General features: G+C 62.7%; 3 protein-coding genes across 3 annotated transcripts in view; all 3 read left to right on the forward strand.

Annotated features, from left to right (window-relative positions):
* The window catches only part of NCLN (nicalin), a 109,346-nt gene that overhangs the window by 69,458 nt on the left and 12,194 nt on the right, over positions 1–27,694 (forward strand). The window lies entirely within an intron of this gene.
* Positions 3,370–9,605, forward strand: GNA11 (G protein subunit alpha 11). The gene is made up of 7 exons (XM_007524812.3): positions 3,370–3,590; positions 6,887–7,071; positions 7,195–7,349; positions 7,414–7,542; positions 7,652–7,781; positions 8,234–8,387; positions 8,527–9,605. The coding sequence occupies exons 1-7, from the start codon at positions 3,455–3,457 to the stop codon at positions 8,715–8,717; spliced, it is 1,080 nt and encodes a 359-aa protein (XP_007524874.1). The 5' UTR covers positions 3,370–3,454; the 3' UTR covers positions 8,718–9,605.
* GNA15 (G protein subunit alpha 15) lies at positions 12,912–27,629 on the forward strand. The gene is made up of 7 exons (XM_007524813.3): positions 12,912–13,211; positions 19,824–20,008; positions 21,214–21,368; positions 21,860–21,988; positions 23,917–24,046; positions 25,627–25,780; positions 27,036–27,629. Exons 1-7 carry the CDS (start codon positions 13,067–13,069, stop codon positions 27,260–27,262), a joined length of 1,125 nt encoding a protein of 374 aa, XP_007524875.1. The 5' UTR covers positions 12,912–13,066; the 3' UTR covers positions 27,263–27,629.

A 27,694-nucleotide genomic window follows, 5' to 3' on the forward strand; every position in this document is an offset into this window, starting at 1 on the left:
ACTCAGTGGCCTGGATGAGGCCAGATCCCGATATGCTCCATGAGCATCAATCAGTTTCCCCATCATGCCTGGCACAGAACCTTCCAGATGCTGTCTGGCACTTCACACCTATTCAGGGGAAGAACCCTGTGAACTTATGTTCTAAAACGTTCTCTCGAACAAGACAGCACTTCACCGCGCAGGCCTGTGGATGGAAATCTTCAGGGAATCAGGAAGGGAAAAAGAAAGAGAGGAGAGACCCACACCCTGCCCACCCTCCATGGGCTCCCTGGGTGCTGTGCCTGGTGCTGAGAGAGGAGAGACCCCACAGCCCTGCCCACCCTCCATGGGCTCCCTGGGTGCTGTGCCTGGTGCTGAGAGAGGAGAGACCCCACAACCCTGCCCACCCTCCATGGGCTCCCTGGGTGCTGTGCCTGGTGCTGAGAGAGGAGACACCCCACAGCCCTGCCCTCCCTCCATGGGCTCCCTGGGTGCTGTGCCTGGTGCTGAGAGAGGAGAGACCCCACAGCCCTGCCCACTCTCCATGGGGCTCCCTGGGTGCTGTCCATGGTGCTGAGAGAGGAGAGACCCCACAGCCCTGCCCACCCTCCATGGGCTCCCTGGGTGCTGTGCCTGGTGCTGAGAGAGGAGAGACCCCACAGCCCTGCCCACCCTCCATGGGGCTCCCTGGGTGCTGTGCCTGGTGCTGAGAGAGGAGAGACCCCACAGCCATGCCCACCCTCCATGGGATGCCTGGGTGCTGTCCAGGGTGCTGAGAGAGGAGAGACCCCACAGCCCTGCCCACCCTGCATGTGCTCCCTGGGTGCTGTGCAGGGTGCTGAGAGAGGAGAGACCCCACAGCCCTGCCCACCCTCCATGGGCTCCCTGGGTGCTGTGCCTGGTGCTGAGAGAGGAGAGACCCCACAGCCCTGCCCACCCTCCATGGGCTCCCTGGGTGCTGTGCAGGGTGCTGAGAGAGGAGAGACCCCACAGCCCTGCCCACCCTCCATGGGCTCCCTGGGTGCTGTCCATGGTGCTGAGAGAGGAGAGACCCCACAGCCCTGCCCACCCTCCATGGGCTCCCTGGGTGCTGTGCCTGGTGCTGAGAGAGGAGAGACCCCACAGCCCTGCCCACCCTCCATGGGGCTCTCTGGGTGCTGTGCCTGGTGCTGAGAGAGGAGAGACCCCACAGCCCTGCCCACCCTGCATGTGCTCCCTGGGTGCTGTGCAGGGTGCTGAGAGAGGAGACACCCCACAGCCCTGCCCATCCTCCATGGGCTCCCTGGGTGCTGTGCAGGGTGCTGAGAGAGGAGAGACCCCACAGCCCTGCCCACCCTCCATGGGCTCCCTGGGTGCTGTGCAGGGTGCTGAGAGAGGAGAGACCCCACAGCCCTGCCCACCCTCCATGGGGCTCCCTGGGTGCTGTGCCTGGTGCTGAGAGAGGAGAGACCCCACAGCCCTGCCCACCCTCCATGGGGCTCCCTGGGTGCTGTGCAGGGATCACCTCATTCCTCTGTGAGGGTCTGCTATGAGGTACACAAGCATTAGCCATAAAGCAAACAAACCTAACCCTGACAATATGGGTCTGGGAATAGCTCCCCTGGTAGAGCGCACCCCTCAGCATGTTTGAGGCCATGGGTTCAAGCCCTGGCACCACATGGCATGCTCTGGCAACACTGGGGGGAAGCCCCACAGAGGTCAGGTTGGGGCTGCGGGGTCTCTGTCCTGCAACAGAGACAGTCCCTTTGTGTCTGTGGGGCTGCAGTCTCCCTGGCATGAGTCTTGGGGTGCTGGTCTTACCCTTGGCTCAGTCATGACACCAGGCAGCCTTTGCCCCTGTGGCTCACTGCTTACCTAGGGGCTGGGGGCCCAGTGCGGGGAGCATCTGGGGCCCTGGGCAGGGCGGAGCAGGGAGCCCAGCTTCCTCTCTGCTCCTTGGACAGCCCTGTCCCTTCCAAGCACGAGGCCACTGAGTGTGAGACACCCAGCACCAGTCCCCGCCTTGGCCCTGTGCTCTCATATGCCGGGCAGGTCCTGGGGTCCGGCTAGAGGCCAGAGTGTGTGTCTGACTGGGATCTAGGCCCTGGGTTCGAGGCCCAGAACCTCATGGGAACACCACGAATAGCACCTGGAGAAACTCCAAGGGTGGTGGTTCGGGGCTGGGTGTCTCTTCTCTCTGGGAGAATGGGAGAAAAAAAAAAAAAAGAGTGGTGCTGGGGGTCGCACACAACATGGATGAGGCTGGGATTGATGTCCTGGTCAGGAATCAGAAAATAAATGGGGCTGGTATCGGTGCACCCTTCAACAGGCACAAGTTCCCGGGTTCGAGCCCCCAGTCCCCACCTGCAAGGGGAAGCTTCCCGAGCAGTGGAGCACGGCTGCAGGGGTCTGTCTCTCTGTCTTCCTGCCTCTGTCGAGTTCTCTGTCATGTCAAGAGAGGGAAAGGGGTGAGACAGAGCCCAGCTCGGGGAGATAGCTCACCTGGCCAGTGCGCTGCTGTGCTGGGGTGAGAGGCCGTGGCCGGCGCCTCGGAGTAAGCAGCTTCGGTGGGCACTGTGCCTCTCTCTCTACTCCCACCGAAAGTTGGTGAGTGCAGAGTAGAGTGAGCAGGGAGGTCGTGGGCAGGTGCCAGTTGTTTGGAGGGGCAGGAGCTGTGCTCGTGTTACTGGCACACAGTAGGCGATTAGCACCTGGGGCCCAGGCAGGCTGCAGATATAGCATGGATGCCTGGACCTCTCCTACACGCACCAGGCGCCGCATGGATGCCCTATCCCCCTGGCATGCACCACGTGCCACGTGAATGCCCGACACCCCAGGCATGCACCAGGCGCCGCATGGATGCCCTGACCCCCCTGGCATGCACCAGGCGCCGCATGGGTGCTGACTGCAGCAGTGGCTGCAGGAAGGACTCATTTCCGCTCGGGCTAGCCTGCAGCACTGGCCCCGCGAGTGTTCGGTGGAGCTGGGAGGTCCTCTCCCGCCGGGCCCGAGCAAACCCGAGCGAAGCCGATCAGAGCCGAGCGGAGTCGAGCCGGCCTCCCCTCTCGGTCCGCCACGCTCCCACAAGCCCCGGCGGCCCCCTTCCCACGTCGGCGCCACCGTCGCCCCGCCCCCCAGCGACGTCGCCCCGCCCCCCTCGGCCGAGCGCGCGTCCCCATGGGCCGCGCCCCGGCCAGCCCCCCCAGGCCCCGCCCCGCCGCGCACCGAGCGCCCCCATTGGCCGCGCCGCCCCTCCGTCCGCGCGCCGCCCGCCCCCGCCGCCGAGGCTCCGCCCCCCGCGCGCCGAGCGCTCCCATTGGCCGCGCCGCCAGCCCGTCCGCGCGCCGCCCGCCCCCGCCGCCGAGGCTCCGCCCCCCGCGCGCCGAGCGCTCCCATTGGCCGCGCCGCCCGTCCGTCCGCGCGGGCCGGGCGCTGTGGCGGCGGCCGGAGCGGCGGCGGCCGTGGCGGCGGGGAGCGGGCCTCGCGCGGCGGGGCCATGCCGCTGGCCGCCATGATGGCGTGCTGCCTGAGCGACGAGCTCAAGGAGTCCAAGCGCATCAACGCCGAGATCGAGAAGCAGCTGCGGCGCGACAAGCGGGACGCCCGGCGGGAGCTCAAGCTGCTGCTGCTCGGTCAGCGCGCCCGCGGGCCGGGGCGGTGCGGGCCGGGGTGCTGGTGCGGGCGCGGGGACGGGACAGAGGGTGCGGATGCAGGATGGGATGCATGGACGGGGTGCAGGAACAGGTGAGAGGACGACAGGGAGGGTGTGGGGACGGGGTGCGGGACGGAGGGTGCGGGAACAGTGCGGGGACGGGACGGGTGCGGAACGGCTAGGGTGACGGGGTGCGGGGACGGGACGGAGGGTGCGATGCGGGATGGGATGCGGGGACGGGGTGCAGGAACAGGTGAGAGGACGGGACGGAGGGTGAGGAGCGGGGTGCGGGGACGGGATGCGGGTGAGGAAACCTGGTTCGGGTATGGGGTGCGAGTGAACGGGGTGCAGGAGCAGGGTGCAGGTGAGACGGGGTGCGGGAAGCGGGTGCAAGGTGGGGAGAGAGGCGGCTGGACGCACGCGGTGCAGAAGGCGCGGGACGCGGGACAGTGCGGAGCTGAGCTGCTAATGGGGCGCAGGACGGGGTAGCGGGGTGTGTGTCTGTGTGTCCCGGCCGTGTGTCTGTGCGCCCCGGGTGTGGGTCCCTGTGCCCCGGGTGTGAGGATGTGTCCCGGGTGTGTGTCTGTGCGCCCCGGGTGTGTGTCTGTGTGTCTCAGGTGTGTGTCTGTGTGTCCCAGGTGTGTGTCTGTGTGCCCCGGGTGTGGGTCCCTGTGCCCCGGGTGTGTGTCTGTGCGCCCCGGGTGTGTGTCTGTGTGCCCCGGGTGTGTGTCTGTGTGCCCCGGGTGTGTGTGTGCCCCTGGTGTGTGTCTGTGCCCCTGGTGTGTGTCTGTGCCCCGGGTGTGTGTCTGTGTCCCGGGTGTGTGTCTGTGCGCCCCGGGTGTGTGTCTGTGCGTCCCAGGTGTGTGTCTGTGTGTCCCAGGTGTGTGTCTGTGTGCCCCGGGTGTGTGTCTGTGCGTCCCGGGTGTGTGTCTGTGTGTCCCGGGTGTGTGTCTGTGCGCCCCGGGTGTGTGTCTGTGTGTCCCAGGTGTGTGTCTGTGTGTCCCAGGTGTGTGTCTGTGCCCCGGGTGTGTGTCTGTGCCCTGGGTGTGTGTCTGTGTGCCCCGGGTGTGTGTCTGTGCGTCCCGGGTGTGTGTCTGTGCGTCCCGGGTGTGTGTCTGTGCGCCCCGGGTGTGTGTCTGTGCGCCCCGGGTGTGTGTCTGTGTGTCCCAGGTGTGTGTCTGTGCCCCGGGTGTGTGTCTGTGTGCCCCGGGTGTGGGTCCCTGTGCCCCGGGTGTGTGTCTGTGTGCCCCGGGTGTGTGTCTGTGTGCCCCGGGTGTGTGTCTGTGTGCCCCGGGTGTGCGTCCGTGCGCCCCGGGTGTGGGTCCCTGTGCCCCGGGTGTGAGTTTGTGTCCCGGGTGTGTGTCTGTGTGCCCCGGGTGTGTGTCTGTGCGCCCCGGGTGTGTGTCTGTGTGCCCCGGGTGTGTGTCTGTGTGCCCCGGGTGTGTGTCTGTGTGTCCCGGGTGTGTGTCTGTGTGCCCCGGGTGTGTGTCTGTGCCCTGGGTGTGTGTCTGTGTTCCCCGGGTGTGGGTCCCTTTGCCCCGGGTGTGAGTGTGTGTCCTGGGTGTGTGTCTGTGTGTCCCGGGTGTGTGTCTGTGTGTCCCTGGTGTGTGTCTGTGTGTCCCCTGGTGTGTGTCTGTGTGTCCCTGGTGTGTGTCTGTGTGTCCCCTGGTGTGTGTCTGTGTGCCCCTGGTGTGTGTCTGTGCCCCTGGTGTGTGTCTGTGTGTCCCCTGGTGTGTGTCTGTGTGCCCCTGGTGTGTGTCTGTGCCCCTGGTGTGTGTCTGTGTGTCCCCTGGTGTGTGTCTGTGTGCCCCTGGTGTGTGTCTGTGCCCCTGGTGTGTGTCTGTGCCCCTGGTGTGTGTCTGTGTGTCCCTGGTTTGTGTCTGTGTGTCCCCTGGTGTGTGTCTGTGTGTCCCTGGTGTGTGTCTGTGTGTCCCCTGGTGTGTGTCTGTGTGTCCCTGGTGTGTGTCTGTGTGTCCCTGGTGTGTGTCTGTGTGTCCCTGGTGTGTGTCTGTGTGTCCTCTGGTGTGTGTCTGTGTGTCCCTGGTGTGTGTCTGTGTGTCCCTGGTGTGTGTCTGTGCCCCTGGTGTGTGTCTGTGTGCCCCGGGTGTGTGTCTGTGTAACCCGGCTGTGGGTCCCTGTGCCCCGGGTGTGGGTCCCTGTGCCCTGGGTGTGGGTCCCGGTGCCCTGGCTGTGGGGTCAGGTGCCTGGGCCTGGAGGCGGGAGCTCAGGCTGGTGGCAGAGGGGTGCTGTCCCTTTGAGGCTGCTGGTGGGGAAGCAGGTGGCTAGCAGCCTGTGGTCACCCTCGCTCCTGACGGACCCCACTTCCTTTGGCTACTCCCCCCCCCAGCAGAGCGAGTGTTCAGTCCATCCTGGGGGTCTCGGGTCCCACTGTTGGCCCCTCTGATCTCAGAAACGGGGAGGACCCGGGTTACCACTGCGGCTTCTGGGAGCCTGGCCGGGACGGGCTGCCGCCAGAATTAGCCACGTCCCCCCTGGGCAGGTGGCAGCCGTCAGTCAGGAGCCCCCGGAGGGGTCCCCAGACCATGGGGGCTGCTGGTGCGCAGGGCTTGGGGGGTTGCGGTGGCAGGTGTCCCTTCTGGCACCTGACCCCTCCGCAGCTGTTTATTCCTGGGGTTCAGATCTGGCGACCCGTGAGGGGTTCAGGCCACCACCAGCGGTGGGGCCTTCGTGAGCGCCAGTGTCTCTATGTCTTGCTCTGCGGGAACCCCGGCCAGGCAGACCCAAGTGCGGCCCCCCAGCACCCCGCGCCCGCCCGCAGCTCTCTGCAGGGGGAGAGACTCCCAGAGAGTCGCAGACGGGGAGAGGCACCAGGACCTCAGAGCTGCCCGGAGCCCCCAGTGATCAGAGCAGAGGAAGGGTCCCCGCCCAGGGGTCCCCAGGGCTCGGAGCGCATGCCCTCCCTCCGGGATGTGCCTCCAGCCCTGCTTTTTATTTGTTTGGTTTTGTCTCTCTCCCTCTGGTGATTGCTGCTGGGTGGGGTGGGGCGCGGAGGGGAGGAAAGGGGAGTCAAGGAGGGGTGATGGGGCAAGAGGGTGTGGGAGTAGTGAGTGAGTGAAGGAATGGGTGAGTGAATGAATGAATGAATGAGTGTAAGGATGAGTGTGTGTGGGAATGAATGAGTGGAAATGAGTGAGTGAGCGAGAGAATGAAGGAGTGTGTGAATGAGTGAGTGAGTGAGTGAGTCAGGGCGTGGAGGTGAAGGTGTGAGGCGGGGAGGGAGCCGGTGACCCTGACCCCTGACCCCTGACCCCCCAGGCGCGGGCGAGAGCGGCAAGAGCACATTCATCAAGCAGATGCGCATCATCCACGGCGCGGGCTACTCGGAGGAGGACAAGCGCGGCTTCGCGCGGCTGGTGCACCACAACGTGCTGACGGCGGCGCAGGCGCTGGTGCGCGCCATGGACGCGCTCAGGATCCCCTACGAGGACTCCCGCAGCCAGGTGAGCCTGCCGGGCGGGGCGGGGCGGGGCGGGGCGCCGGCCGACCTCCCTGGGCTGGGCTGGGCCTGACCCCGCGCCCCGCGCCCCGCGCCCCTCCCGGCGCCGCCCCGCCCCGCCCGGCAGGCTCACGCGCTGCTCATCCGCGAGGTGGACGTGGAGAAGGTGGCGGCGCTCGAGCCGCGCCACGTGAGCGCCATCAAGGCGCTGTGGGCGGACCCGGGCGTGCAGGAGTGCTACGACCGCCGGCGCGAGTACCAGCTCTCCGACTCGGCCAAGTAGTGAGTGCGGGGCGGCGGGCGCGGGGCGGGGGGCGCGGAGCCCGCTGAGCAGGCCTCCCCCCAGCTACCTGACCGACGTGGACCGCATCGCCACGGCCGGCTACCTGCCCACCCAGCAGGACGTGCTGCGCGTGCGCGTGCCGACCACCGGCATCATCGAGTACCCCTTCGACCTGGAGAACATCATCTTCAGGTCGGTCGGGCGCCTGCGGCCTTCGGGCCCAGAAACTTGGGGGGGCTCCGGCTGGCAGGGTGTGGGCAGCGGGGGCCTCGGGACGACCTGACCGCCCGGCCCGGCGCAGGATGGTGGACGTGGGCGGGCAGCGTTCCGAGCGCAGGAAGTGGATCCACTGCTTCGAGAACGTCACGTCCATCATGTTTCTCGTGGCCCTCAGCGAGTACGACCAGGTCCTGGTGGAGTCCGACAGTGAGGTGGGTGCCCCTGGCTGCCTCCACGCCCCTCGGCCCCGCCCCCGACAGGCCCGGCCCCGCCCCCACCCGATGTCCCCGCCCCCTGCCTGAAGCCCCGCCCCCTGCCTGATGCCCCTGCCCCCGCCAGGCCCGCCCCTGCCTGATGTCCCCGCCCCCGCCAGGCCCGGCCCCGCCCCCTGCCTGATGCCCCTGCCCCCTGCCTGATGTCCCCGCCCCCGCCAGGCCTGGCCCCGCCCCCCACCTGATGTCCCCGCCCCCGCCAGGCCCGCCCCTGCCTGATGCCCCGCCCCCTGCCTGATGCCCCCGCCCCCGCCAGGCCCGGCCCCGCCTCCCACCTGATGTCCCGCCCCCGCCAGGCCCGGCCCCGCCCCTGCCTGATGTCCCCGCCCCCTGCCTGGTGTCCCAGCCCCAACCCGCTTGACACCCCCCACCACACTCGCCCCGCCCCCCAGAACCGCATGGAGGAGAGCAAGGCGCTGTTCCGCACCATTGTCACCTACCCCTGGTTCCAGAGCTCGTCCGTCATCCTCTTCCTCAACAAGAAAGACCTGCTGGAGGACAAGGTCCTCTACTCGCACCTGGTCGACTACTTCCCCGAGTTCGACGGTGAGGCTCGAGTCCAGGCCCGCGGCTCGGAAGCTTCCGGGCCGGCCTGGAGGGCTCGGAGGGGTTGGGAGGCTCCAGCAGGGTGACCGGCTGCCTCGCCCTCAGCCTGCGGGTCGCCCTAACCCCCGGCCCGCCCCAGGCCCGCCTCGGGACGCGCAGGCCGCCCGCGAGTTCATCCTGAAGATGTTTGTGGACCTGAACCCCGACAGCGACAAGATCATCTACTCGCACTTCACCTGTGCCACCGACACGGAGAACATCCGCTTCGTGTTCGCCGCCGTCAAGGACACCATCCTGCAGCTCAACCTCAAGGAGTACAACCTGGTGTGAGCGGTGCGGTGCGGGCCCTCGCTCTGGCCTTTGAGGAAGAACACTGGCCGCCCCACACCCCTGGCCTCACTCGTGCCCCCAGGGTGACCGGGCTCAGCTTTCTCAGGGGTCTCCCTCGGGGTGGGGGCGGGGGTGACGGTGACACAGAACAGGCGGTGCTTTGCCCACAGCCGAGAGGGCATGGGGGCCGTCGCCTCCGGGAAGGCCTCTGGGCCAGGCCAAGCACTGAGCCAGAGCGGGGACCTCCTCCCACGCGGACTCCCGCCCAGGGCGGCGGAGTGGGTGAGGACCCCAACTACAGTGTAGACAACACTACTGTGCCCGCCGCCCTCAGCCTTCCTTTTTGCACAGTGGGGGGCAGGGCCCCCTCCCCCCCCAGGTGGCTGCTGGGGGGCAGCACAGATGGGGAGCCAGGCTGCCGCCCCACCCCTCGGACCGTCAGTGCCACGGTGCTCCGGCCTGGGGCCCCTGGCTCCCCGTCCTCCAGGGCGGCTTGGTGGCTCCTGTGGGACCCGGCGTGGGATCCCGGGGGGCACCCGCAGTATTACACCCGCCCCAGCGGGGATGTGGCAGAGCGCCAAGCACCCCAGCCTCGCCCCGCAGTCTGGATGTCGGCACCGTGCCTCGCGGAGGGAGGGCTGGCCAGGGCGTCCGGAAGACCCCGCCCGCCGCCGCCGCCGCCGCTGCAGGTCTTTAAAGGTGTTTTTTTGTTTTCTGGTTCTTGTCACTCAAGATTCATGTCGTGCTGTGGGGGCGAGGCCTGGGGTGGGGGTGCGGGGTCCCCAGGGGAGGGCCCTACGTCTCTGTCGCCCGGCACAAGTCGACTTTTCTTACCTTTCTCCAGAAATGACTCTGTTTTGGATCAGAATAAATTTTATTCCTAAATGCTGTGGCCCCCTGGCTCTGAATCGTGCCTTCCTTGGGGCACCCTACTGGCCCTACCACCCGCCCTTGACTTTAAGGTCAGGGTGCAGACTGGGGCAGGGAGACTTGGGGGGCACCCAGGTCTGGTCTCCGGCAAACGGGGTGAAGCTTGGGAGATGACCCCTCCCCGGGCACAGTCCTCGTGGGGAGCCCCCCCCCCCCGACTAGTCTCAGCGGCCAGAGAGGGAGAGGGGAGTTGTCCTAGCTGGCACCTCCCTCCGCTCCGCACGCCTGCCTGTCCCCGGTCGCCCACTGACCTCCTGGCCTGCCGTCAGCCCCCTTCAAATGTTTAGTCTGACTTGACGGCGAGAAACCGGGGGGTCGGGGCCTCGAACCCAGGGCCTAGTGCACAGGAACAGATGTGCCAACCCCCTTCCCCTCCCCCCCCCATTTCTTTAATTCTTCCGTCGCCTCAGGAGCCAGCGCAGGGAGGGGTTCTGCCAAAGCCTGTCCTGCCAGAGGCTCCAAGGTCCCGGGTTCAAGCCCCAACACCGCCAGCAGCCACAGCTGAGCGGGGCCTTTTTGTTTTAGACTTTTTAAGTTTCGTTTTCTTTTTGTAGGGACAGAGAGGCAGAGACCTCAGTGCAGAGGGAGGAGGGGGACTAGGGGCTGGTCGGAACCCAGCTCTCCCTCTGGGCGGTTCTGGTGGCGAGGAGGAATCCTTGTCCTGTTGTTAAAGGCCAACTTTCTGGGGCTCCTTGGGTGGGAGGACGGGACTGGGCCTGGCTGCTTCAGGGCGCCCTCTGGTGGCCTCCGCGCCTGGGCCTGGGCCCAGCTCTCTCTTCAGGGTCCCTTTCTCTCTCTTTTCTCTCTCTCCCTCTCTCTTTCTCTCCCTCTCCCCCCTCCATCTTTCCCTCTCCCCTCCTCTCCTTTATCCCCCTCTCCCTCCTTCTTTCTCCCTCCCTCCCTCTCCCTCCCTCTCTGCTCCTCTCCCCCCTTCCCTCCTTTCCCCCTCCCTCCCCTTTCCCTCCCCCCCTCTCCCCTTCTCCCCCTCTCCCCCTCTCCCTCCCCCCCTCTTCCCAGCTTCCCTCCAGCAGGGCAAGGCAGAAGTGCTCGTAAATGCCGCACGGTGTCTCCCGTGGCCTCCTGGGACTTTGTACCTGCCGAGCCGAGCCGAGCCGAGCCAGGCGCTGTGAGCCCTTCGCTGCCTCTTTCTGTTTCTCTCCTTTCTTCCTCTTTCTTCTTTTTCTCTTCCCCACGGAGCCCTGCTGAGTTCTGGCTGATGGTGGTGCTGGGGCTTGAACCCGGAACCTCAGAGGCTCAGGCAGGAGAGTCTGTGTGCAGAGCCCTTGTGCTGCCCCATTCTTCTTTCCCTTTTTTTTTAATGTTAATTTTATTTATTCCCTTTTGTTGCCCTTGTTTTATTGTTGTAGTTATCATTGTTGTCGTCGTTGTTGGATGGGACAGAGAGACATGGAGAGAGGAGGGGAAGACAGAGAGGGGGAGAGAAAGACAGACACCTGCAGACCTGCTTCACCGCCTGGGAAGCGACGCCCCTGCAGGTGGGGAGCCGGGGGCTCGAACCGGGATCTTTACGCTGGTCCCTGCGCTTTGCGCCACGTGCACTTAACCCGCTATGCTACTGCCAGACTCCCTCCCTCTCTTTTTTAATCAGAGCTCTACTCAGGTCTGACTTCTAATGGTGAAGGAGACTGAACCTATGATTTTTTAAAAAATATTTATTTACTTTCCCTTTTGTTGCCCTTGGTTTTTGTTGTTGTTACTGTTGTTGTTATTGATGTTGTCATTGTTGGATAGGACAGAGAGAAATGGAGAGAGGAGGGGAAGACAGAGAGGGGGAGAGAAAGACAGACACCTGCAGACCTGCTTCACCGCCTGGGAAGCGACTCCCCTGCAGGTGGGGAGCCGGGGGCTCGAACCGGGATCCTTCTGCCGGTCCTTGTGCTTTGCGCCACCTGCGCTTAACCCGCTGCGCTACCGCCCGACTCCCCATCTTTTCCTTTTTTAAAATTTTGTTTATGCGCGTGACCCCCAGTTTCCTTTCCATCTTGGAGGCGAGCGGGCAGGCGGGCGGCAGAATTCTGGGCGCCAAACCTGGGACGTCATGACTCTCCCCGCTGAGCTCCCTCCCTGGCCATGTGTGGGTTTTTTTTTGTTTTTTTTTACATATTTTAAGAAATGTTTTAATTATTTGACAGAGACCATCAGACATTGAGAGGGGAGAGGGAGAGAGGGGGAGAGAGAGAGAGAGAGAGAGAGACACCTGCAGCTCTACTCCAACACTTGTGAAGCTTTCCCTCTGCAGGTGGGGACCGGGGGCTCGAACCTGGGACCTTGTGCACTGTAACAGGTGCGCCGCCACCTGGCCCCTTATTTTTACTTGCCTATGTGTTCACCCCTGGTGGGACCAGGAGCTTCATGAGCAGTGGGGCTGGCGTGTGTCTCTCTGTCTCTGTGTCTCTCACCCATAACAGACCTGGCCGTGGCAGGGAGCCCGCTCGCCGGGGTTGGGGGTGGGGGGGGCAGGAAGCGGCTGCCATTTGAGGAACTTGAACGCGGGGGTCTGGGAACAGGTAGCTGGGCCCCCCAGCTTCAGCAGAAGGGAAGGGAGCCCCAGAGGCGCCCCCAGGGAAGCACCGCCCTCGGCGTGGCCCCACAGGCCGGATGACCAGGCCAGCGTGGGGGCCCCCGGTAGATTCCCCATCTGCCGTCGGTTATGAATCAGCAGTGCCAAACCGCAGGCTGAGGCAGGCCCCCACCCCAGCAGCACCCTCTCTCTGTCTCTCTCCCCCAGTGCCCCCGGGGTGAATGAGTCCAGAACGCCTGGCGGCCCTAACCCAGCCTGGAGCTGCCGGCACACACCGGGGCCCTGGGTTCTGCTCCCAAAGCCACCTGTCCCTCTGGTCCCGGGTGCCACTCAGGGTGACCCTGCCCGTCCAGGGCCCCCGCCCTGCATCTCCCCTGCTCTCCCCTTGGCTGCCCATGGGGGTCCCTGGACGTCTCTCTCCCTTCCCGGGGACAGAGTGGGTTCGGGACCTCTGAGGGGATCACCTGGGGAGCATGGGCCCCGGGCCCGGCTGGGGGTGGCAGTCAGGCCAGGCGGCCTGGCCCTGGTGCCTCAGTTTCCCCTCGAGGTTGGGGGGGGGGGGACTGGCAGCGCCTGGGGGGCTGCAGGGCTGCGGGGTGGGCGGAAGCGCACCCCAAAGCTGGTGGCGCCCCCAGATTTGCATGCGGGCGGGCGGCCCGGTCCCCATTGGCTGGGGAGCAGGGGCCCCACCCCTTGCCCAGAATGAGGAAGGAGGCCACCAGGCAGACGCAGGTCTGGGTGCCGCCCGCCTCCCTCCCGCACCCCATCCCTCTCCGACCTGTCGGGCTGGGGCCACGGCCGGGTCCGGGCAGGCCCGCAGCTGCCGGCTGCCGGCTGCGGGCTGGGCAGGGAGCCCGGGGAGCCTGGGTCGGGGCGCATGGCGCGCTCGCTGGCGGGCCGCTGCTGCCCATGGTGCCTGACGGAGGATGAGAAGGCGGCCGTCAGGATCGACCAGGAGATCAGCCGCCTCCTCCTGGAGCAGAAGCGGCGCGACCGCGGGGAGCTCAAGCTACTGCTGCTCGGTGAGTCGCCGCCCTGCACCCCGCGCCCCGCAGCCCGGGACCCACCGACCATCCTGTCCCAGGAGCCGAGTTTCCAGCTGCCAGGAGCGGGTCCAGGCGGGTTCCGGGGTGCCCAGAGGGTGGCCCCCAAATCCGCGGCCATGTGGGTCACGCGCTCCCCAGGGCTCTGAGCTGCGGGCGCCCCTGGGGTCCTCTGAGTGTGGGGTAGGGGGTCCAGCGGCCGGAGGTGGGGAGTGGGGCAGGGTGCCCCAGGGAGCCCCTCGGAATCTGGGGTCCCCTCCACCATCAGGCTGCTCACGCCAATGTGGCACCGGCACTGCTGAAGGCAGGAAGGGAGCAGAGAGGGTGAGGCAGGGCCCAACACCAGAACTGTCTCCGCACCTCTGTCCCCACCCCTGCCAGAACCAGGGCCGGGGCCAGTGAGGGAGGTGGGCCGTGTAGGTGGTGACCCTGGGCCACCTCCACCCTCCCTCCCTTCTGGACAGACAGGCACTGAACCCTCAGAGTGACAGAGAAAGGTGGACAGATGGACAGGCGGAACACTGTTTGAATGTGCTCGCCGTGTCCTTGCAGTGCTGGGGCTAGGTACTTCTCCTGTCCCATTGGGAAACTGAGGCACATAGAGGTGACAGGCTGGGCCTGGGGCCCAAAGCTGTGCTGAGCTGCGCCACCCCCAGGGCTGTCCCATCCCCGGGGCCATGCCCTGAGTGAGGTCCCTGCAGATCCCCTCCCCCGGGGCTGTCCTGTGAAGACCCTGCAGGCCCCCTCCCCCGGGGCTGTGCTGTGAGGACCCTGCACACACCCCCCCAGCTGTCCTGTGAGTGAGGACCCTGTACACCCCCCCCAGCTGTCCTGTGAGGACCCTGCACACACACCCCCAGCTGGCCTGTGAGTGAGGACCCTGCACACACCCCCAGCTGTCCTGTGAGTGAGGACCCTGCACACACACCCCCAGCTGTCCTGTGAGTGAGGACCCTGCACACCCCCCCCAGCTGGCCTGTGAGTGAGGACCCTGCACACACACCCCCAGCTGTCCTGTGAGTGAGGACCCTGTACACCCCCCCCAGCTGTCCTGTGAGGACCCTGCACACACCCCCAGCTGTCCTGTGAGTGAGGACCCTGCACACACCCCCCAGCTGTCCTGTGAGTGAGGACCCTGCAGGCCCCCTCCCCCCATGGCTGTCCTGTGAGTGAGGACCCTGCAGGTGCCCTCGGGGGCTGAGGTGGTGCCCGGGGCCATGGTGCCCAGGCCTTGGCACGCACGTCTGTTGGCTCCCTTTTCCTCCCTGTCCCAGGAGGAAGCTGGCACTTCCCGTCTGGGGTTTGGAGTCCTGACGTATTCTGGGGGGCAGTGCCCATGGTGGCAGGTCCCTGGGATGGCCACCAGCTTTCCCTGCGGTCAGAAGAATCAGTTCAGTGTCTGATCAGTGTCCCTGAGAGCGAGAGTGCCCTGCCCTGCCCTGCCCTGCCCTGCCTGAGGGTCCCTGTCCTGGCCCCGCCATGGGGAAGGACCCTGAGGGTGACGTGGTGTAGACAGTGACCATGCTGATGGAGGTGGCCATGGTGACAGTATAGACAATGGTGGTGGTGATGGTGGTATAGACCATGGTGTAGACAGTGATTAGATGGTGGTGTAGACAGTGGTGATGTGGTGTAGATGGTGGCGGTAGTGGTGGTGTAGACAGTGGTTAGATGGTGGTGTAGATGGTGTAGAACGTGGTGATGTGGTGTAGATGGTGGTGTAGACAATGGTGTAGATGGTGGTGATGTGGTGTAGATGGTGGTGTAGACTGTGGTGTAGACGGTGGTGATGGTGTAGATGGTGGTGATGTGGTGTAGATGGTGGTGTAGACGATGGTGGTGATGGTATAGACGGTGGTGTAGACAGTGGTGTAGATGGTGGTATAGATGGTGATGTAGACAGTGGTGATGGTGTAGATGGTGGTGTAGACGGTGGTGATGATGTAGATGGTGGTGTAGATGGTGGTGTAGACGGTGGTGATGGTGTAGACGGTGGTGTAGACGGTGGTGTTGTTCAACCTTTGAGAGACAGGGACAGAGAGGACGGCCCCACTCCAGCACCCACGAAGCTCCCTTGTGATGCCCGGGGGCTCAAACCCAGGTCCTCGAGCATGTGTGTGTGTGTGTGTGTGTGTGTGTGTGTGTGTGTGTGTGAGTGTGTGTGTGTGTGTGTGTGTGAGTGTGTGTGTGTGTGTGAGTGTGTGTGTGTGTGAGTGTGTGTGTGTGTGTGTGTGAGTGTGTGAGTGTGTGTGTGTGTGTGTGAGTGTGTGTGAGTGTGTGTGTGTGTGAGTGTGTGTGTGAGTGTGTGTGTGAGTGTGTGTGTGTGAGTGTGTGTGTGTGTGGTGAGTGTGTGTGTGTGAGTGTGTGTGTGTGGTGAGTGTGTGTGGTGAGTGTGTGTGGTAAGTGTGTGTGTGTGAGTGAGTGTGAGTGTGTGTGTGAGTGTGTGTGGTGAGTGTGTGTGTGTGTGTGTGGTGAGTGTGTGTGTGGTGTGTGTGTGTGTGTGTGGTGAGTGTGTGTGTGTGTGAGTGTGTGTGTGAGTGTGTGTGTGTGGTGAGTGTGTGTGTGTGTGTGTGTGAGTGTGTGTGTGAGTGTGTGTGAGTGTGTGAGTGTGTGAGTGTGTGTGTGTGTGTGAGTGTGTGTGTGAGTGTGTGAGTGTGTGTGAGTGTGTGTGTGTGTGGTGAGTGTGAGTGTGTGTGTGTGGTGAGTGTGTGTGTGTGTGTGTGGTGAGTGTGTGTGTGAGTGTGTGTGTGTGTGAGTGTGTGTGAGTGTGTGTGTGTGTGAGTGTGTGTGAGTGTGTGTGAGTGTGTGTGTGTGTGGTGAGTGTGAGTGTGTGTGTGTGAGTGAGTGTGTGTGTGGTGAGTGTGTGTGTGGTGAGTATGTGTGTGTGTGAGTGTGTGTATGGTGAGTGTGAGTGTGTGTGTGTGTGGTGAGTGTGTGTGTGTGTGTGGTGAGTGTGTGAGTGTGTGTGTGGTGAGTGTGTGTGTGGTGAGTGTGTGTGTGGTGAGTGTGTGTGTGTGTGTGTGTCTGTGTGTGGTGAGTGTGTGTGAGTGTGAGAGTGTGTGTGTGTGTGTGGTGAGTGTGTGTGTGTGTGGTGAGTGTGTGTGTGAGTGTGTGTGTGTGTGTGTCTGTGTGTGGTGAGTGTGTGTGAGTGTGAGAGTGTGTGTGTGTGGTGAGTGTGTGTGTGTCTGTGTGTGGTGAGTGTGTGTGTGTGTGTCTGTGTGTGGTGAGTGTGTGTGAGTGTGAGAGTGTGTGTGTGTGGTGAGTGTGTGTGTGTGGTGAGTGTGTGTGTGTGTGTCTGTGTGTGGTGAGTGTGAGTGTGTGTGTGAGTGTGTGTGAGTGTGAGAGTGTGTGTGTGTGGTGAGTGTGTGTGTGTGTGGTGAGTGTGTGTGTGTGTGGTGAGTGGGTTCTCCCAGACCTGCGGCCCCAGACTCTCTAGGGCTTGAGCCCCACCGCCAGCCCCCCCGCTTGTGGCAGGTCTCCCAGTTCCAGCTGCCCCTGCCCAGGGGTCCCTCTGGGTCTGGGAGCGCCCCCCTCCTCCCGCCCTTCCCAAAGGGGAACCTTTGTTTACTGGGCTCGGCCTCGGCCTCAGACTGGGACTGGGAGTTCCCCAGCTCAGACCACAAGTGCTCTGACTCAGGTGCTCTAGGGGCAGGCGCTTGATCCAGGGCTGGTGTGTGGGTGCCCTGCCGGGAGGGAGGTACCCCTTCCCGGGCCGCTGCCTGCACTGACCCCCCCCCCCCCCCCCCGCTCCCCTGGGGACTGAGCAAGCAAGCAAGTCCCCATGCCCGTTTCCGTCTCTCTCCTCCTGTGCCTTCACTTTTCCTGAGTAAAAAACCTCCAAAGGGGGAGCTGGGCGGTGGCGCAGCGGGTTAAGCGCAGGTGGCGCAAAGCGCAAGGACCTGCGGAAAGATCCCAGTTCGAGCCCCCGGCTCCCCACCTGCAGGGGAGTCGCTTCCCAGGCGGTGAAGCAGGTCTGCAGGTGTCTGTCTTTCTCTCCCCCTCTCTGTCTTCCCCTCCTCTCTCCATTTCTCTCTGTCCTGTCCAACAACGATGACATCAATAACAATAATAACTGCAACAACAATAAAACAACAAGGGCAGCACAAAGGAAAAAAACAAATATTTAAAAAAACAAAAACAACAAACCTCCAAAGGCCTGAAGTCACTTCCTTCCGATGAAGAACCAGGACGCGGGTTTGAACCCAGCCCCCGCCGCATGGAAGGAAGTTTGGGGGCTGCCATTTCCTCTCTCTCTCTCCATTTACCTCTCTGCTTTGGAACAAGCAGAATGAATCCTTAATAAAAAAAAATATAACAGGCCTGGAGAGAAAGCACAGTGGTTCTGCAAAGAGATTCTCCTGCCTGAGACTGAGCCCCGGGTTCAGTCCCTAGCACCACTAGCAGCCAGGGTGAGCAGTGCTCTAGGGCAATAATAAGAATCATTATTAGATTATCATAGTCATTATTACTAATAGGGCTGGATCAATAGCAAAAGGCTCTCCTGCCTGAGGCTCCAAGGTCCTGGGTACAATCCCCAGCACCGCCATCAGCCAGGGCTGAGCAGGGCTCTGGTTGAAAAAGAAAACCCTACTATGTAAAGAGTTCTGGGAAATCAATAAGAAGACAGCGCTTAGGAGACTGGATAATGATTATCCACAAAGGCTCTCCTGCCTGAGACTCTGAGGTCTCATGTTCAATCCCCAGCAGCAGCTCAGCAGGGCTCTGGGGAAAATAGGGTAGGGTAGGCTAGGATAGGATAGAGTTGAATGGAGTGGAATAGAATTAGGATGAAATAGAACAGAATTAGAATGGAATAGAATAGAATTAGGCTAGAATAGAGATGGAGGGAGTCAGGTGGTAGCGCAGCGGGTTAAGCACATGTGGCGCGAAGCGCAAGGACTGGTGTGAGGATCCCAGTTCGAGCCCCCGGCTCCCCACCTGCAGGGGAGTCACTTAACAAGCAGTGAAGCAGGTCTGCAGGTGTCTGTCTTTCTCCCTCTCCTCTCTCCGTTTCTCTCTGTCCTATCCAACAATGATGACGTTAATTACAATAGCAATAAAAACAACAAAAAGGAAATAAATATTTAAACAAAAATAGAGATGGAATGGGATAGAATAGAATTAGAATGGAATAGAATAACCACAACAAGGATAAAACAACAAGGGCAACAAAAGAGAAAAGACACCCCACCTGCAGGGGGATCACTTCACAGGCGGTGAAGCAAGTCTGCAGGTGTTTCTCTTTCTCTACCCCCTCTGTCTTCCCCATCTCTTTCCATTTCTCTTTGTCCTATCCAACCATGACGACATCAACAACAATAACTACATCAATAAAACAACAAGGGCAACAAAATGGAATAAATAAATAAAAGGCAAAAAATGGCCTCCAGGAGCAGTGGATTCTTGGTGCAGGCACTGAGCCCCAGCAATAGCCCTGGAGGCAAAAGAAACAAAAAAGAGTGGTCCGGGAGGTTTGGCACAGCGGTAAAGCTTTGGACTCTGAAGCATAAGGGCCCGAGTTTGATCCCTGGCAGCACATGTGCCAGAGTGATGTCTGGATCTTTCTCATAAATAAATAAAATCTTAAAAAAAGAATGGAATAGAATAGAATAAGGATGGAGTGGAATAGAACAGATTTGGGAGTTGGGCGGTGGCACAGCGGGTTAAGCGCATATGGTGCAAAGCACAAAGGCATAAGGATTCTGCTTTGAACCTCCGGCTCCCCACCTGCAAGAGGTTCGCTTCACAGACGATGAAGCAGGTTTGCAGGTGTCTATCTTTCTCCCTCTCTGTCTTCCCCTTCTCCCCCTCTCTGCCTTCCCCTTTTCTCTCGATTTCTCTCTGTCCTATACAACAACAACGACAGCAATAACAACAATAACACTAATGACGATAAAAAGGGCAACAAAAGCGGGAAAAATAATAAAATTTAAAAAGAATAGGACGGAATAGAATAGAATAAAAATTGGATAGAATAGAACAGAATAGGGGAAGCAATTACAGAAGCCAGACCTTCCACCTTCTGCAACCCACAACGACCCTGGGTCCATGCTCCCAGAGGGATAGAGAATGGGAAAGCTATCAGGGGAGGGGATGGGATATGGAGATAGGGTGGTGGGAATTGTGTGGAGTTGTACCCCTCCTACCCTATGGATTTGTTAATTTATCCTTTCTTAAATAAAAAATAAATTAAAAAATAAAAAAGAATAGAATAGAGTGGGATGGGATAGGATAGGATGGAATGGAACAGAATAGAGTAGAATAGGATGGAATAGGATAGAGTGGGATGGGATGGGATGGGATGGAATAGGATAGAATAGGGTGGAATAGAATAGACTAAAATGGGATGGGATGGGATGGGATATGGAATAGAAATAGGTCAGGACAGGACAATGAATAAACACAGAAGGGAAGCCATGGGCAGACCCAGGGTCAGAACTGTGGGGCCCTGGGAAGTGTGCGAGGGGCCGCCCCACCCCGCCTCAGCCCCACCCACTTCGGGGGCTCCCTGGGGTCTGGCCAGCGGGCCTGGGGCACCTGCAGCCTCCGGGGCGGGCGGCTGACCCCGTGTCCCCCCCGCCCCGCCCCCAGGCACCGGTGAGAGCGGCAAGAGCACATTCATCAAGCAGATGCGCATCATCCACGGCGCGGGCTACTCGGAGGACGAGCGCCGCGGCTTCCGGCCGCTGGTCTTCCAGAACGTGTTCCTGAGCATGCACACGCTGCTCGAGGCCATGCGCGGCCTGGACATCGCCTTCGCGCGGCCCGACAGCCAGGTGCGGCCCCCTCAGCCAGGGCTCTGGGCAGAACAACAGCAATGACAACAGTAGCAGTAATAGGCTGGAGAGACGGCACAGTGGTTCTGCAAAGTCTCTCCTGCCCGGGTGGGTTCAATCCCCAGCACCACCATCAGCCGGAGGGTGATGGAGGGTGATCCGCAGGGCTCTGGTCTCTGTCTCTCTCATTAAAATAAGTAAATAAAACATATCTTAAAAAATGGAGGGGGGCACCCAGTTAAGTGCACATAGTACAAAGCACAGGGACCTGCACAAAGATCTGGGTTCGAGCCCCGGCTCCCCACCTGCAGAAGGAAGCAGGACTGCAGGTGTCTCTGTCTCTCTCCCTCTCTATCTCCCCTCCTCTTTCAATTTCTCTGTCCTGTCCAGTAAAATGGAAGAAGCGGCCACAGGAGCAGTGGATTCATAGTGCTGGTATCGAGCCTCAGCGACACCCTGGGGGCTGGGTGGAGACACACGTGGCTGCGTGAGCGCACCTGTTCCCGTGCACAAGGGGCCTGGTTCAAGCCCCCACCACCTGCAGGGGGGAACTTTATGAGCGGTGGGACAGAAACAAACAAAAAAAAAGAACGAATATTTTTTTTAAATTTTTTAAAATATTTTATTTATTCCCTTTTGTTGCCCTTGTTGTTTTATTGTTGTAGTTATTATTGTTGTTGTCGTTGTAGGATAGGACAGAGAGAAATGGAGAGAGGAGGGGAAGACAGAGGAGGAGAGAAAGACAGACACCTGCAGACCTGCTTCACCGCCTGTGAAGTGACTCCCCTGCAGGTGGGGAGCCAGGGTTCGAACCGGGATCCTTATGCCGGTCCTTGCGCTTTGCGCCACCTGCGCTTAACCCGCTGTGCTACAGCCCGACTCCCCAAGAACGAATATTTTAATTTAATCTTATTTCATTTCCCACCAGAGCCTTGCTGAGCTCTGGCTGCTGGTGGTGCTGGGGGTTGAACTGGGGGCCTCAGAGCCTCAGGCTGGAGAGTCTGTTCTCAGAACCATCCCGTTGTAGCCACGGCCTTCTTTTCTTACTTCAGTTCTATCCTTTAAATATTTTAATTTCTTTCTAACGAGAGTGGAGACAGCCACGGGGTTGGGAGGGGCAGCCCCGGGAAGCCAGACCGGGGTGGGAGGCGTGTCTGGGGAGAGGGGCCGTGGGGGGTGGCGGGGCTGACAGCCGTGTCCCCCAGCACTACGCCAGCCTGGTCCTGAGCCAGGACCCCTACAAGGTGACCACGTTTGAGAAGCGGCAAGCGGTGGCCATGCAGTGGCTGTGGAGGGACGCGGGTGTGCGGGCCTGTTACGAGCGGCGCCGTGAGTTCCACCTGCTCGACTCGGCTCTGTAGTGAGTGTGAATGGCAGTGGGGGCGGCGGGAGGCTGTGCTGAAGGGGACAGGCTGAGGGACGGCCCCGGGCGACAGGGCCCCTGCAGCCATGATCCTGCCGGGCTGACTGCTACCAGGGGATGCTCTCCCCCCGAGTGACATGGTCCCCGGCGTGTCATGGTCCCTAGGGTGACATCGTCCCTGGGGTGTCATGGTCCACGGGGTGTCATGGTCCCCGAGGTGTCATCGACCCCAGGGGGTGTCATCGTCCCCGGGGCGACATCATCCGTAGGGTGGCATCGTCCCCGGGGTGTCATCCTCTCTGGGTGACATCACCATCTCTGAGGTGTCACGGTCCCCAGGGGATCTGTCCCAGGGGTGTCCCTGGAGCGAGCCTGTCCCAGGATGACCGTGTTTGGGGCCCCTACCGACCCCCACTGGACACCGGGCATCCGGTGCAGGGGCTGCCCACCATCCCCGCCGGGGGCCCCTGACGCGGCGTCCCTCGCAGCTACCTGTCGCAGCTCGAGCGCATCACGGAGGACGGCTACGTGCCCAGCGCCCAGGACGTGTTGCGCAGCCGCATGCCTACCACCGGCATCAACGAGTACTGCTTCTCGGTGCAGAAGACCAACCTGCGGTGAGGGCGGGGCCTGACGTGCGGGGGCGGGGCCTAGGGGGCGGAAGACCAGCCCGCGGTGGGGGCGGGGCCTATAGGGGCGGAAGACCAGCCCGCGGTGAGGGGCGGGGCCTAGAGGGGCAGAAGACCAGCCCGCGGTGGGGGCGGGGCCTGACTGCGGGGGCGGGGCCTAGAGGAGCGGAAGACCAGCCCGCGGTGGGGGCGGGGCCTGACGTGCGGGGGCGGGGCCTAGAGGGGCGGAAGACCAACCCGCGGTGGGGGGCGGGGCCTAGAGGAGCAGAAGACCAGCCCGCGGTGGGGGCGGGGCCTGACGTACGGGGGCGGGGCCTAGAGGGGCGGAAGACCAGCCCGTGGTGGGGGCGGGGCCTGACGTGCGGGGGCGGGGCCTAGAGGGGCGGAAGACCAACCCGCGGTGGGGGGCGGGGCCTAGAGGGGCAGAAGACCAGCCCGCGGTGGGGGCGGGGCCTGACGTACGGGGGCGGGGCCTAGAGGGGCGGAAGACCAGCCCGCGGTGGGGGCGGGGCCTGACGTGCGGGGGCGGGGCCTAGAGGAGCGGAAGACCAGCCCGCGGTGGGGGCGGGGCCTAGAGGGGCGGAAGACCAGCCCGCGGTGGGGGCGGGGCCTGACGTGCGGGGGCGGGGCCTAGAGGGGCGGAAGACCAGCCCGCGGTGGGGGCGGGGCCTGACGTGCGGGGGCGGGGCCTAGAGGGGCGGAAGACCAGCCCGCGGTGGGGGCGGGGCCTGACGTGAGGGGGCGGGGCCTAGAGGGGCGGAAGACCAGCCCGCGGTGGGGGCGGGGGGTACCTGGGAGGGGCGGGGCCTGGGGCTAGACTATCCTGTGGCTAGGGGTGGGGTCTGGAGCTCAGGGGCGGGGCTTAGGGGGCAGAAGACCCGCCCGCCGTAGGGGGCGGGGCCAGACAGGAGGCCTTGACCCAGCCTTTTCCAGAGGGGAGGCCTCCAAGCGGGGACACTGGTATTGGCTGTTTGTGGGGGCTGTTCACGATGCCAGCCCACGAGAGGAGCCGCATGAGGATGGATGGTGTGTGCGTGGGTGGGTGGAGAGTGGATGGCCAGGTCTGCGGATAAATGGGTTGTCGGAAGAGTGAGTGAGTGAGTGAGTGAGCGAAAGGGTGAATGGCTGGGTGGGTGTGTGCGGCTGAGTGCACGGACAGGGAGGTCAGCTGACAATGGTGTGGGCACATGTAGAGGCCGGGTGGTCGGATGGCTGAGCTGAGGGCTGGTGGGCAGCTGTGTGGGAGCAGGTGGGGAGCCCTGAGTGCAAGGGCCGAGGAAACGCCCCAAGACGTGCTGCCCCCCATCCCCGCCGTCCTCTGCCGGGAACCTCAGTGTGACCCACATTTCTACAGAGACAACAGGAAGCCTGATGGGCGGGGCCGGCCTTTTGTTGTGGGAGGAGGGGTCGGGCGACCTGTGCTGGGCTCGCCCCCTTCCAGTGGCACCTGTCTCTGAGCGGGAGAGCTTCCAAGGCTCCAGGGCGTCTGGCCTGTCACTTTCCCCACTTGAAATGGGGACCTCGAGTGCATCCTGGAGCCGGGTGGACAGACGGACAGACAGGACGGAGGGAGGCTGTGTTGGGGGTTGGGCTGGAGGGGTGGGGGTGGATTGGATGGACGGACAGATGGATTGATATATGGCATTAGGGAGACGGGTGGATGATGGATGGTAGATGGACAGGGGAGGGCTGTCTGGGAGTTGGCCCGTGGGCAGCGATGTCTCGTGGCCGGGGGCCCACCCCCCGAGCCCACCCTCTCTGCCGGAGCCTGGGTTTCCTCACGTGACTTGAGTGGTTATGGTCCAGTGCAGGGCTCGCGGGAACCTGGGTGGGTGGGTGTGGGTGGGGGGCGGGCCCCAGTCTCTGCTGTTGAGATGGGGGTGCAGGGACCCTGACTCTGAGACACCTTCCCCCAGGATCGTGGACGTGGGGGGACAGAAGTCGGAGCGGAAGAAGTGGATCCACTGCTTTGAGAACGTCATCGCCCTGATCTACCTGGCCTCGCTCAGCGAGTATGACCAGTGCCTGGAGGAGAACAACCAGGAGGTGCGGCCTCCGTCTCTCGTCTCTCATCTCTCGTCTCCCTGTCTCTGAAATGCTCTGTTCCTACTCCTCTCTCACATATAAACCAATATGGGGGGGCAGCGGCAAGCAGACGGGGTGGTTTTGAGGCCACTGACACAGCACTTGATGGGACCCGGCCACCCACGATGCCTGGTTTGCTGGGGCCACGGTGACAAAGGAGCCACACACTGGGGACTTGTTCTCCCCGGGCTCTGGAGGCCACCGGGGCCATCCCAAGGCCTGGGGGGGTGTCTGGGCCTGAAGGGCTGGAGGAGGCTGGGACCCCAGGGCTTCGGGGTGGCCCTTGTCGACTCACTGCTCTGCCCATGTGGCTGGAAAGGCAGAGGCCTTTCCCTGGGAGTTGTCTCCACAAAGACCTGAAGTCAAATTGGTACTATATATATATATATGTATATTTATTTGATTTATTTATTCCCTTTTGTTGCCCTTGTTGTTTTACTGTTGTAGTTATTATTGTTGTTGTTATTGATGTCATCGTTATTGGATAGGACAGAGAGAAATGGAGAGAGGAGGGAAAGACAGAGAGGGGGAGAGAAAGACAGACACCTGCAGACCTGCTTTATTGCCTGTGAAGCGACTCCGCTGGAGGTGGGGAGCCGGGGGCTCGAACTGGGATCCTTATGCCGGTCCCTGCGCTTTGCGCCATGTGCGCTTTACCCGCTGTCCTACCGCCCGACTCCCCAGATTGGTACCTTTTCTATCTGCTTTACTTTTTTCCTTTGTTTCCCCCAGAGCCCTGCTCAGCTGTGCTGCTGGTGGTGCTGGGGATTGAACCTGGGGCCTCAGAGCCTCAGGCAGGAGACTCTTTTGCAGAACCCTGATTCTGCCTTCCCTGCCCAAAAATGTCAGTTTGCAAAGACTGATCACTTCATGTGAGAGTGTGAGGAAGAGCATCCTGAGCTCTGGCCAGGGATTAAGCTCCCTGCTTCATGCCTGCAAGTCCAGTGCTCTAACCACTGCACCACCTCCCTGAACACGAAAAGTCACACTTCAGAGGTCCAGCTTTGGGCCCTTGAGACAGCTCACAGGGTGGGGGGGTGGGGGGCGCCTGCTTTGCCCCGAGCATGACCCAGGTTTGAGTCCAGCCCCCACAGCACTGGGGGAAGTTTCGGTGCTGTATTGCTCCCCCCATGTTTTTTGCATGCAGGGTTATTATCACTGGGGCTATTTTTACTGGATAGGACAGAGAGAAAGAGACAGACACCTGCAGACCTGCTTCACTGACTATGAATCACCCCCCCTGCAGGCAGGGAGCTGGGAGCTCGCACCGGGATCTCTGCGCTTCACACTATGCCGTGACCCGTCGCGCCACCTCTCTCCCTCTGTCTCTTTCTGTCTCTGTCTGCCAGTGCCCCTCAGTGATGGCAGAAAGCAGAGTGCCGGCGAGCCTGGCTTTGAGCACGTCACTGGCCGTTACACGCCTGCCCGCGCAGCCGCAGAATGGGGTTGGCCCCCAGACAGGAGGGGTACACCCCAGACCTCCCTCTGTCCACTGGGGCAGGCTCGCGATCAGGGGCCTCTGACCAGCTGTCCCCCCCCAGAACCGGATGAAGGAGAGCCTGGCCTTGTTTGGGACCATCCTGGAGCTGCCCTGGTTCAAGAACACCTCGGTCATCCTCTTCCTCAACAAAACCGACATCCTGGAGGAGAAGATCCCCACGTCCCACCTGGCCACCTACTTCCCCAGCTTCCAGGGTGAGCAGAAAGCAGCCCCCAACAGTCGCGTCTCCACTCCACCCAGAAGAACTCAGCTGCCCCCGACAGTGGCCCTGCCCTCAGGCCAGGGACCCCAGGGACCAACCACGAGGGCCTCCGTGTTCTTGAAGCCATTGCCCTACCAATGTCCTACCTAGTCTTTTGGTTTTTCCTCATGTTGCCTCCAGGGTTCTCGCGGGGCTTGGGGCCGGCTGCTCCTGGAGGCCATCTTTTGCATTTTGTTGGACAGGACAGAGAGAAAGAGAGGAGGGGGAGGTAGAGAGGGAGAGACAGACCCCTGGCAGCCCTGCTTCACCACTCGGGAAGCTTCCTCCCTGCAGGTGGGGACCGGGGCTTGAACCTGCGTCCTTGTGCACTGTGACTCGGGCGGCCTGCCGCCTGGTCCTGCCCTTTATTGTACGATTTACTTCATTTCCTGTTGGGAGTCAAGGAGCCCAAGCAGCAGGACTAGAACCCAGGGACTCTCCCTGCTAAGCTGTCAATATCTCCCATTCAGTATAGGGGGGAGACACTCTGACACCCCTGCTCCATCCCTGAGTGCCCCCAGCCCCCCAGCCCCTCCCCTGAGCCCCCAGCCCCTCAAGACCCTCCCCTGAGCCCCCAGCCCCCCAGCCCCTCCCCTGAGCCCCCAGCCCCTCCCTTGAGCCCCCAGCCCCTCCAAACCCTCCCCTGAGCACCCCCAGCCCCCCAGCCCCTCCCCTGAGCCCCCAGCCCCTCCCCTGAGCCCTCAGCCCCTCCAGACCCTCCCCTGAGCACCCCAAGCCCCCCAGCCCCCCCTGAGCCCTCAGCCCCTCCCCTGAGCACCCCCAGCCCCCCAGCCCCTCCCCTGAGCCCCCAGCCCCTCCCCTGAGCCCCTAGCCCCCCAGCCCCTCCCCTGAGCCCTCAGCCCCTCCAGACCCTCCCCTGAGCCCCTAGCCCCTCCGCTGAGCCCCCAGCCCCTCCCCTGAGCCCCCAGCCCCCCAGCCCCTCCAGCGCCTACCCTGAGCGCCCCCAGCCCCTTCAGCCCCCCCAGCGCCCCCAGTCCCTCCCCTGAGTTCCCTCAGGCCCTCCGGCGCCCCTCCCAGCGCCCCCAGCCCCTCCAGGGTCCCTTAGCCCCCCACCGCCTGGAGTCCCAGGGCTCCCGCGCCCCGGGTGGCTTATCTTCCCGGGGCGGCGGCCCGCAGAGCGCCCCTGGGTGCCGAGAGCCGCCGCCCCCCCCCCCCCCCCCCCCCGCCTGACCGCCCCCTCCCCCCAGGCCCGAAGCAGGACGCCGAGGCGGCCAAGGGCTTCATCCGCGACATGTACACCGGCCTGTACGCCAGCAGCGCCGACGGCGCGGACGGGACCCCCAGGGGCGCGCGCTCCCGCCGCCTCTTCAGCCACTACACGTGCGCCACCGACACGCACAACATCCGCAAGGTGTTCAAGGACGTGCGGGACTCGGTGCTGGCGCGCTACCTGGACGAGATCAACCTGCTGTGAGCGTCGGGAGGCCGTGGCATCAACCACAGGGCGGTCTGCGGGCGGAGTCCGCACCCCAAGGCCCTTGGCCGCCCCTGCCCGCGCCCGACCCCCCAGCCCCCCACCCTGCCTGGGACACAGACCCGAGGCCTCAGCCCCATTTGACAGAGGGGGAAACTGAGGCCCAAGGACCGCCGGCCACTGTGCGCCAGCAGCGCCAGGTTCGAACCTGTGAAGCCCTCTGGAGCTGGGGGCCATGGCGTGGGGAGCGCCCCACCCTGTCTCTCACCCGGGGCCAAGGGGTATAGTCCCCTTGGGTGCAGTCCTGCGGCCCCTGACAGCAAAGAAATAAATGTAAAAAATAGCTGTGGATTCAAAGAAACATTCTAACAGCCAGAGCACCTTATTTCCCCTTAAAAAAAGGGGGTCCAGGAGGTGGTGCAGTGGCTAAGG

This window comes from Erinaceus europaeus, chromosome 23 (genome assembly GCF_950295315.1).
Source record: "Erinaceus europaeus chromosome 23, mEriEur2.1, whole genome shotgun sequence".
Lineage (NCBI taxonomy): Eukaryota > Metazoa > Chordata > Mammalia > Eulipotyphla > Erinaceidae > Erinaceus > Erinaceus europaeus.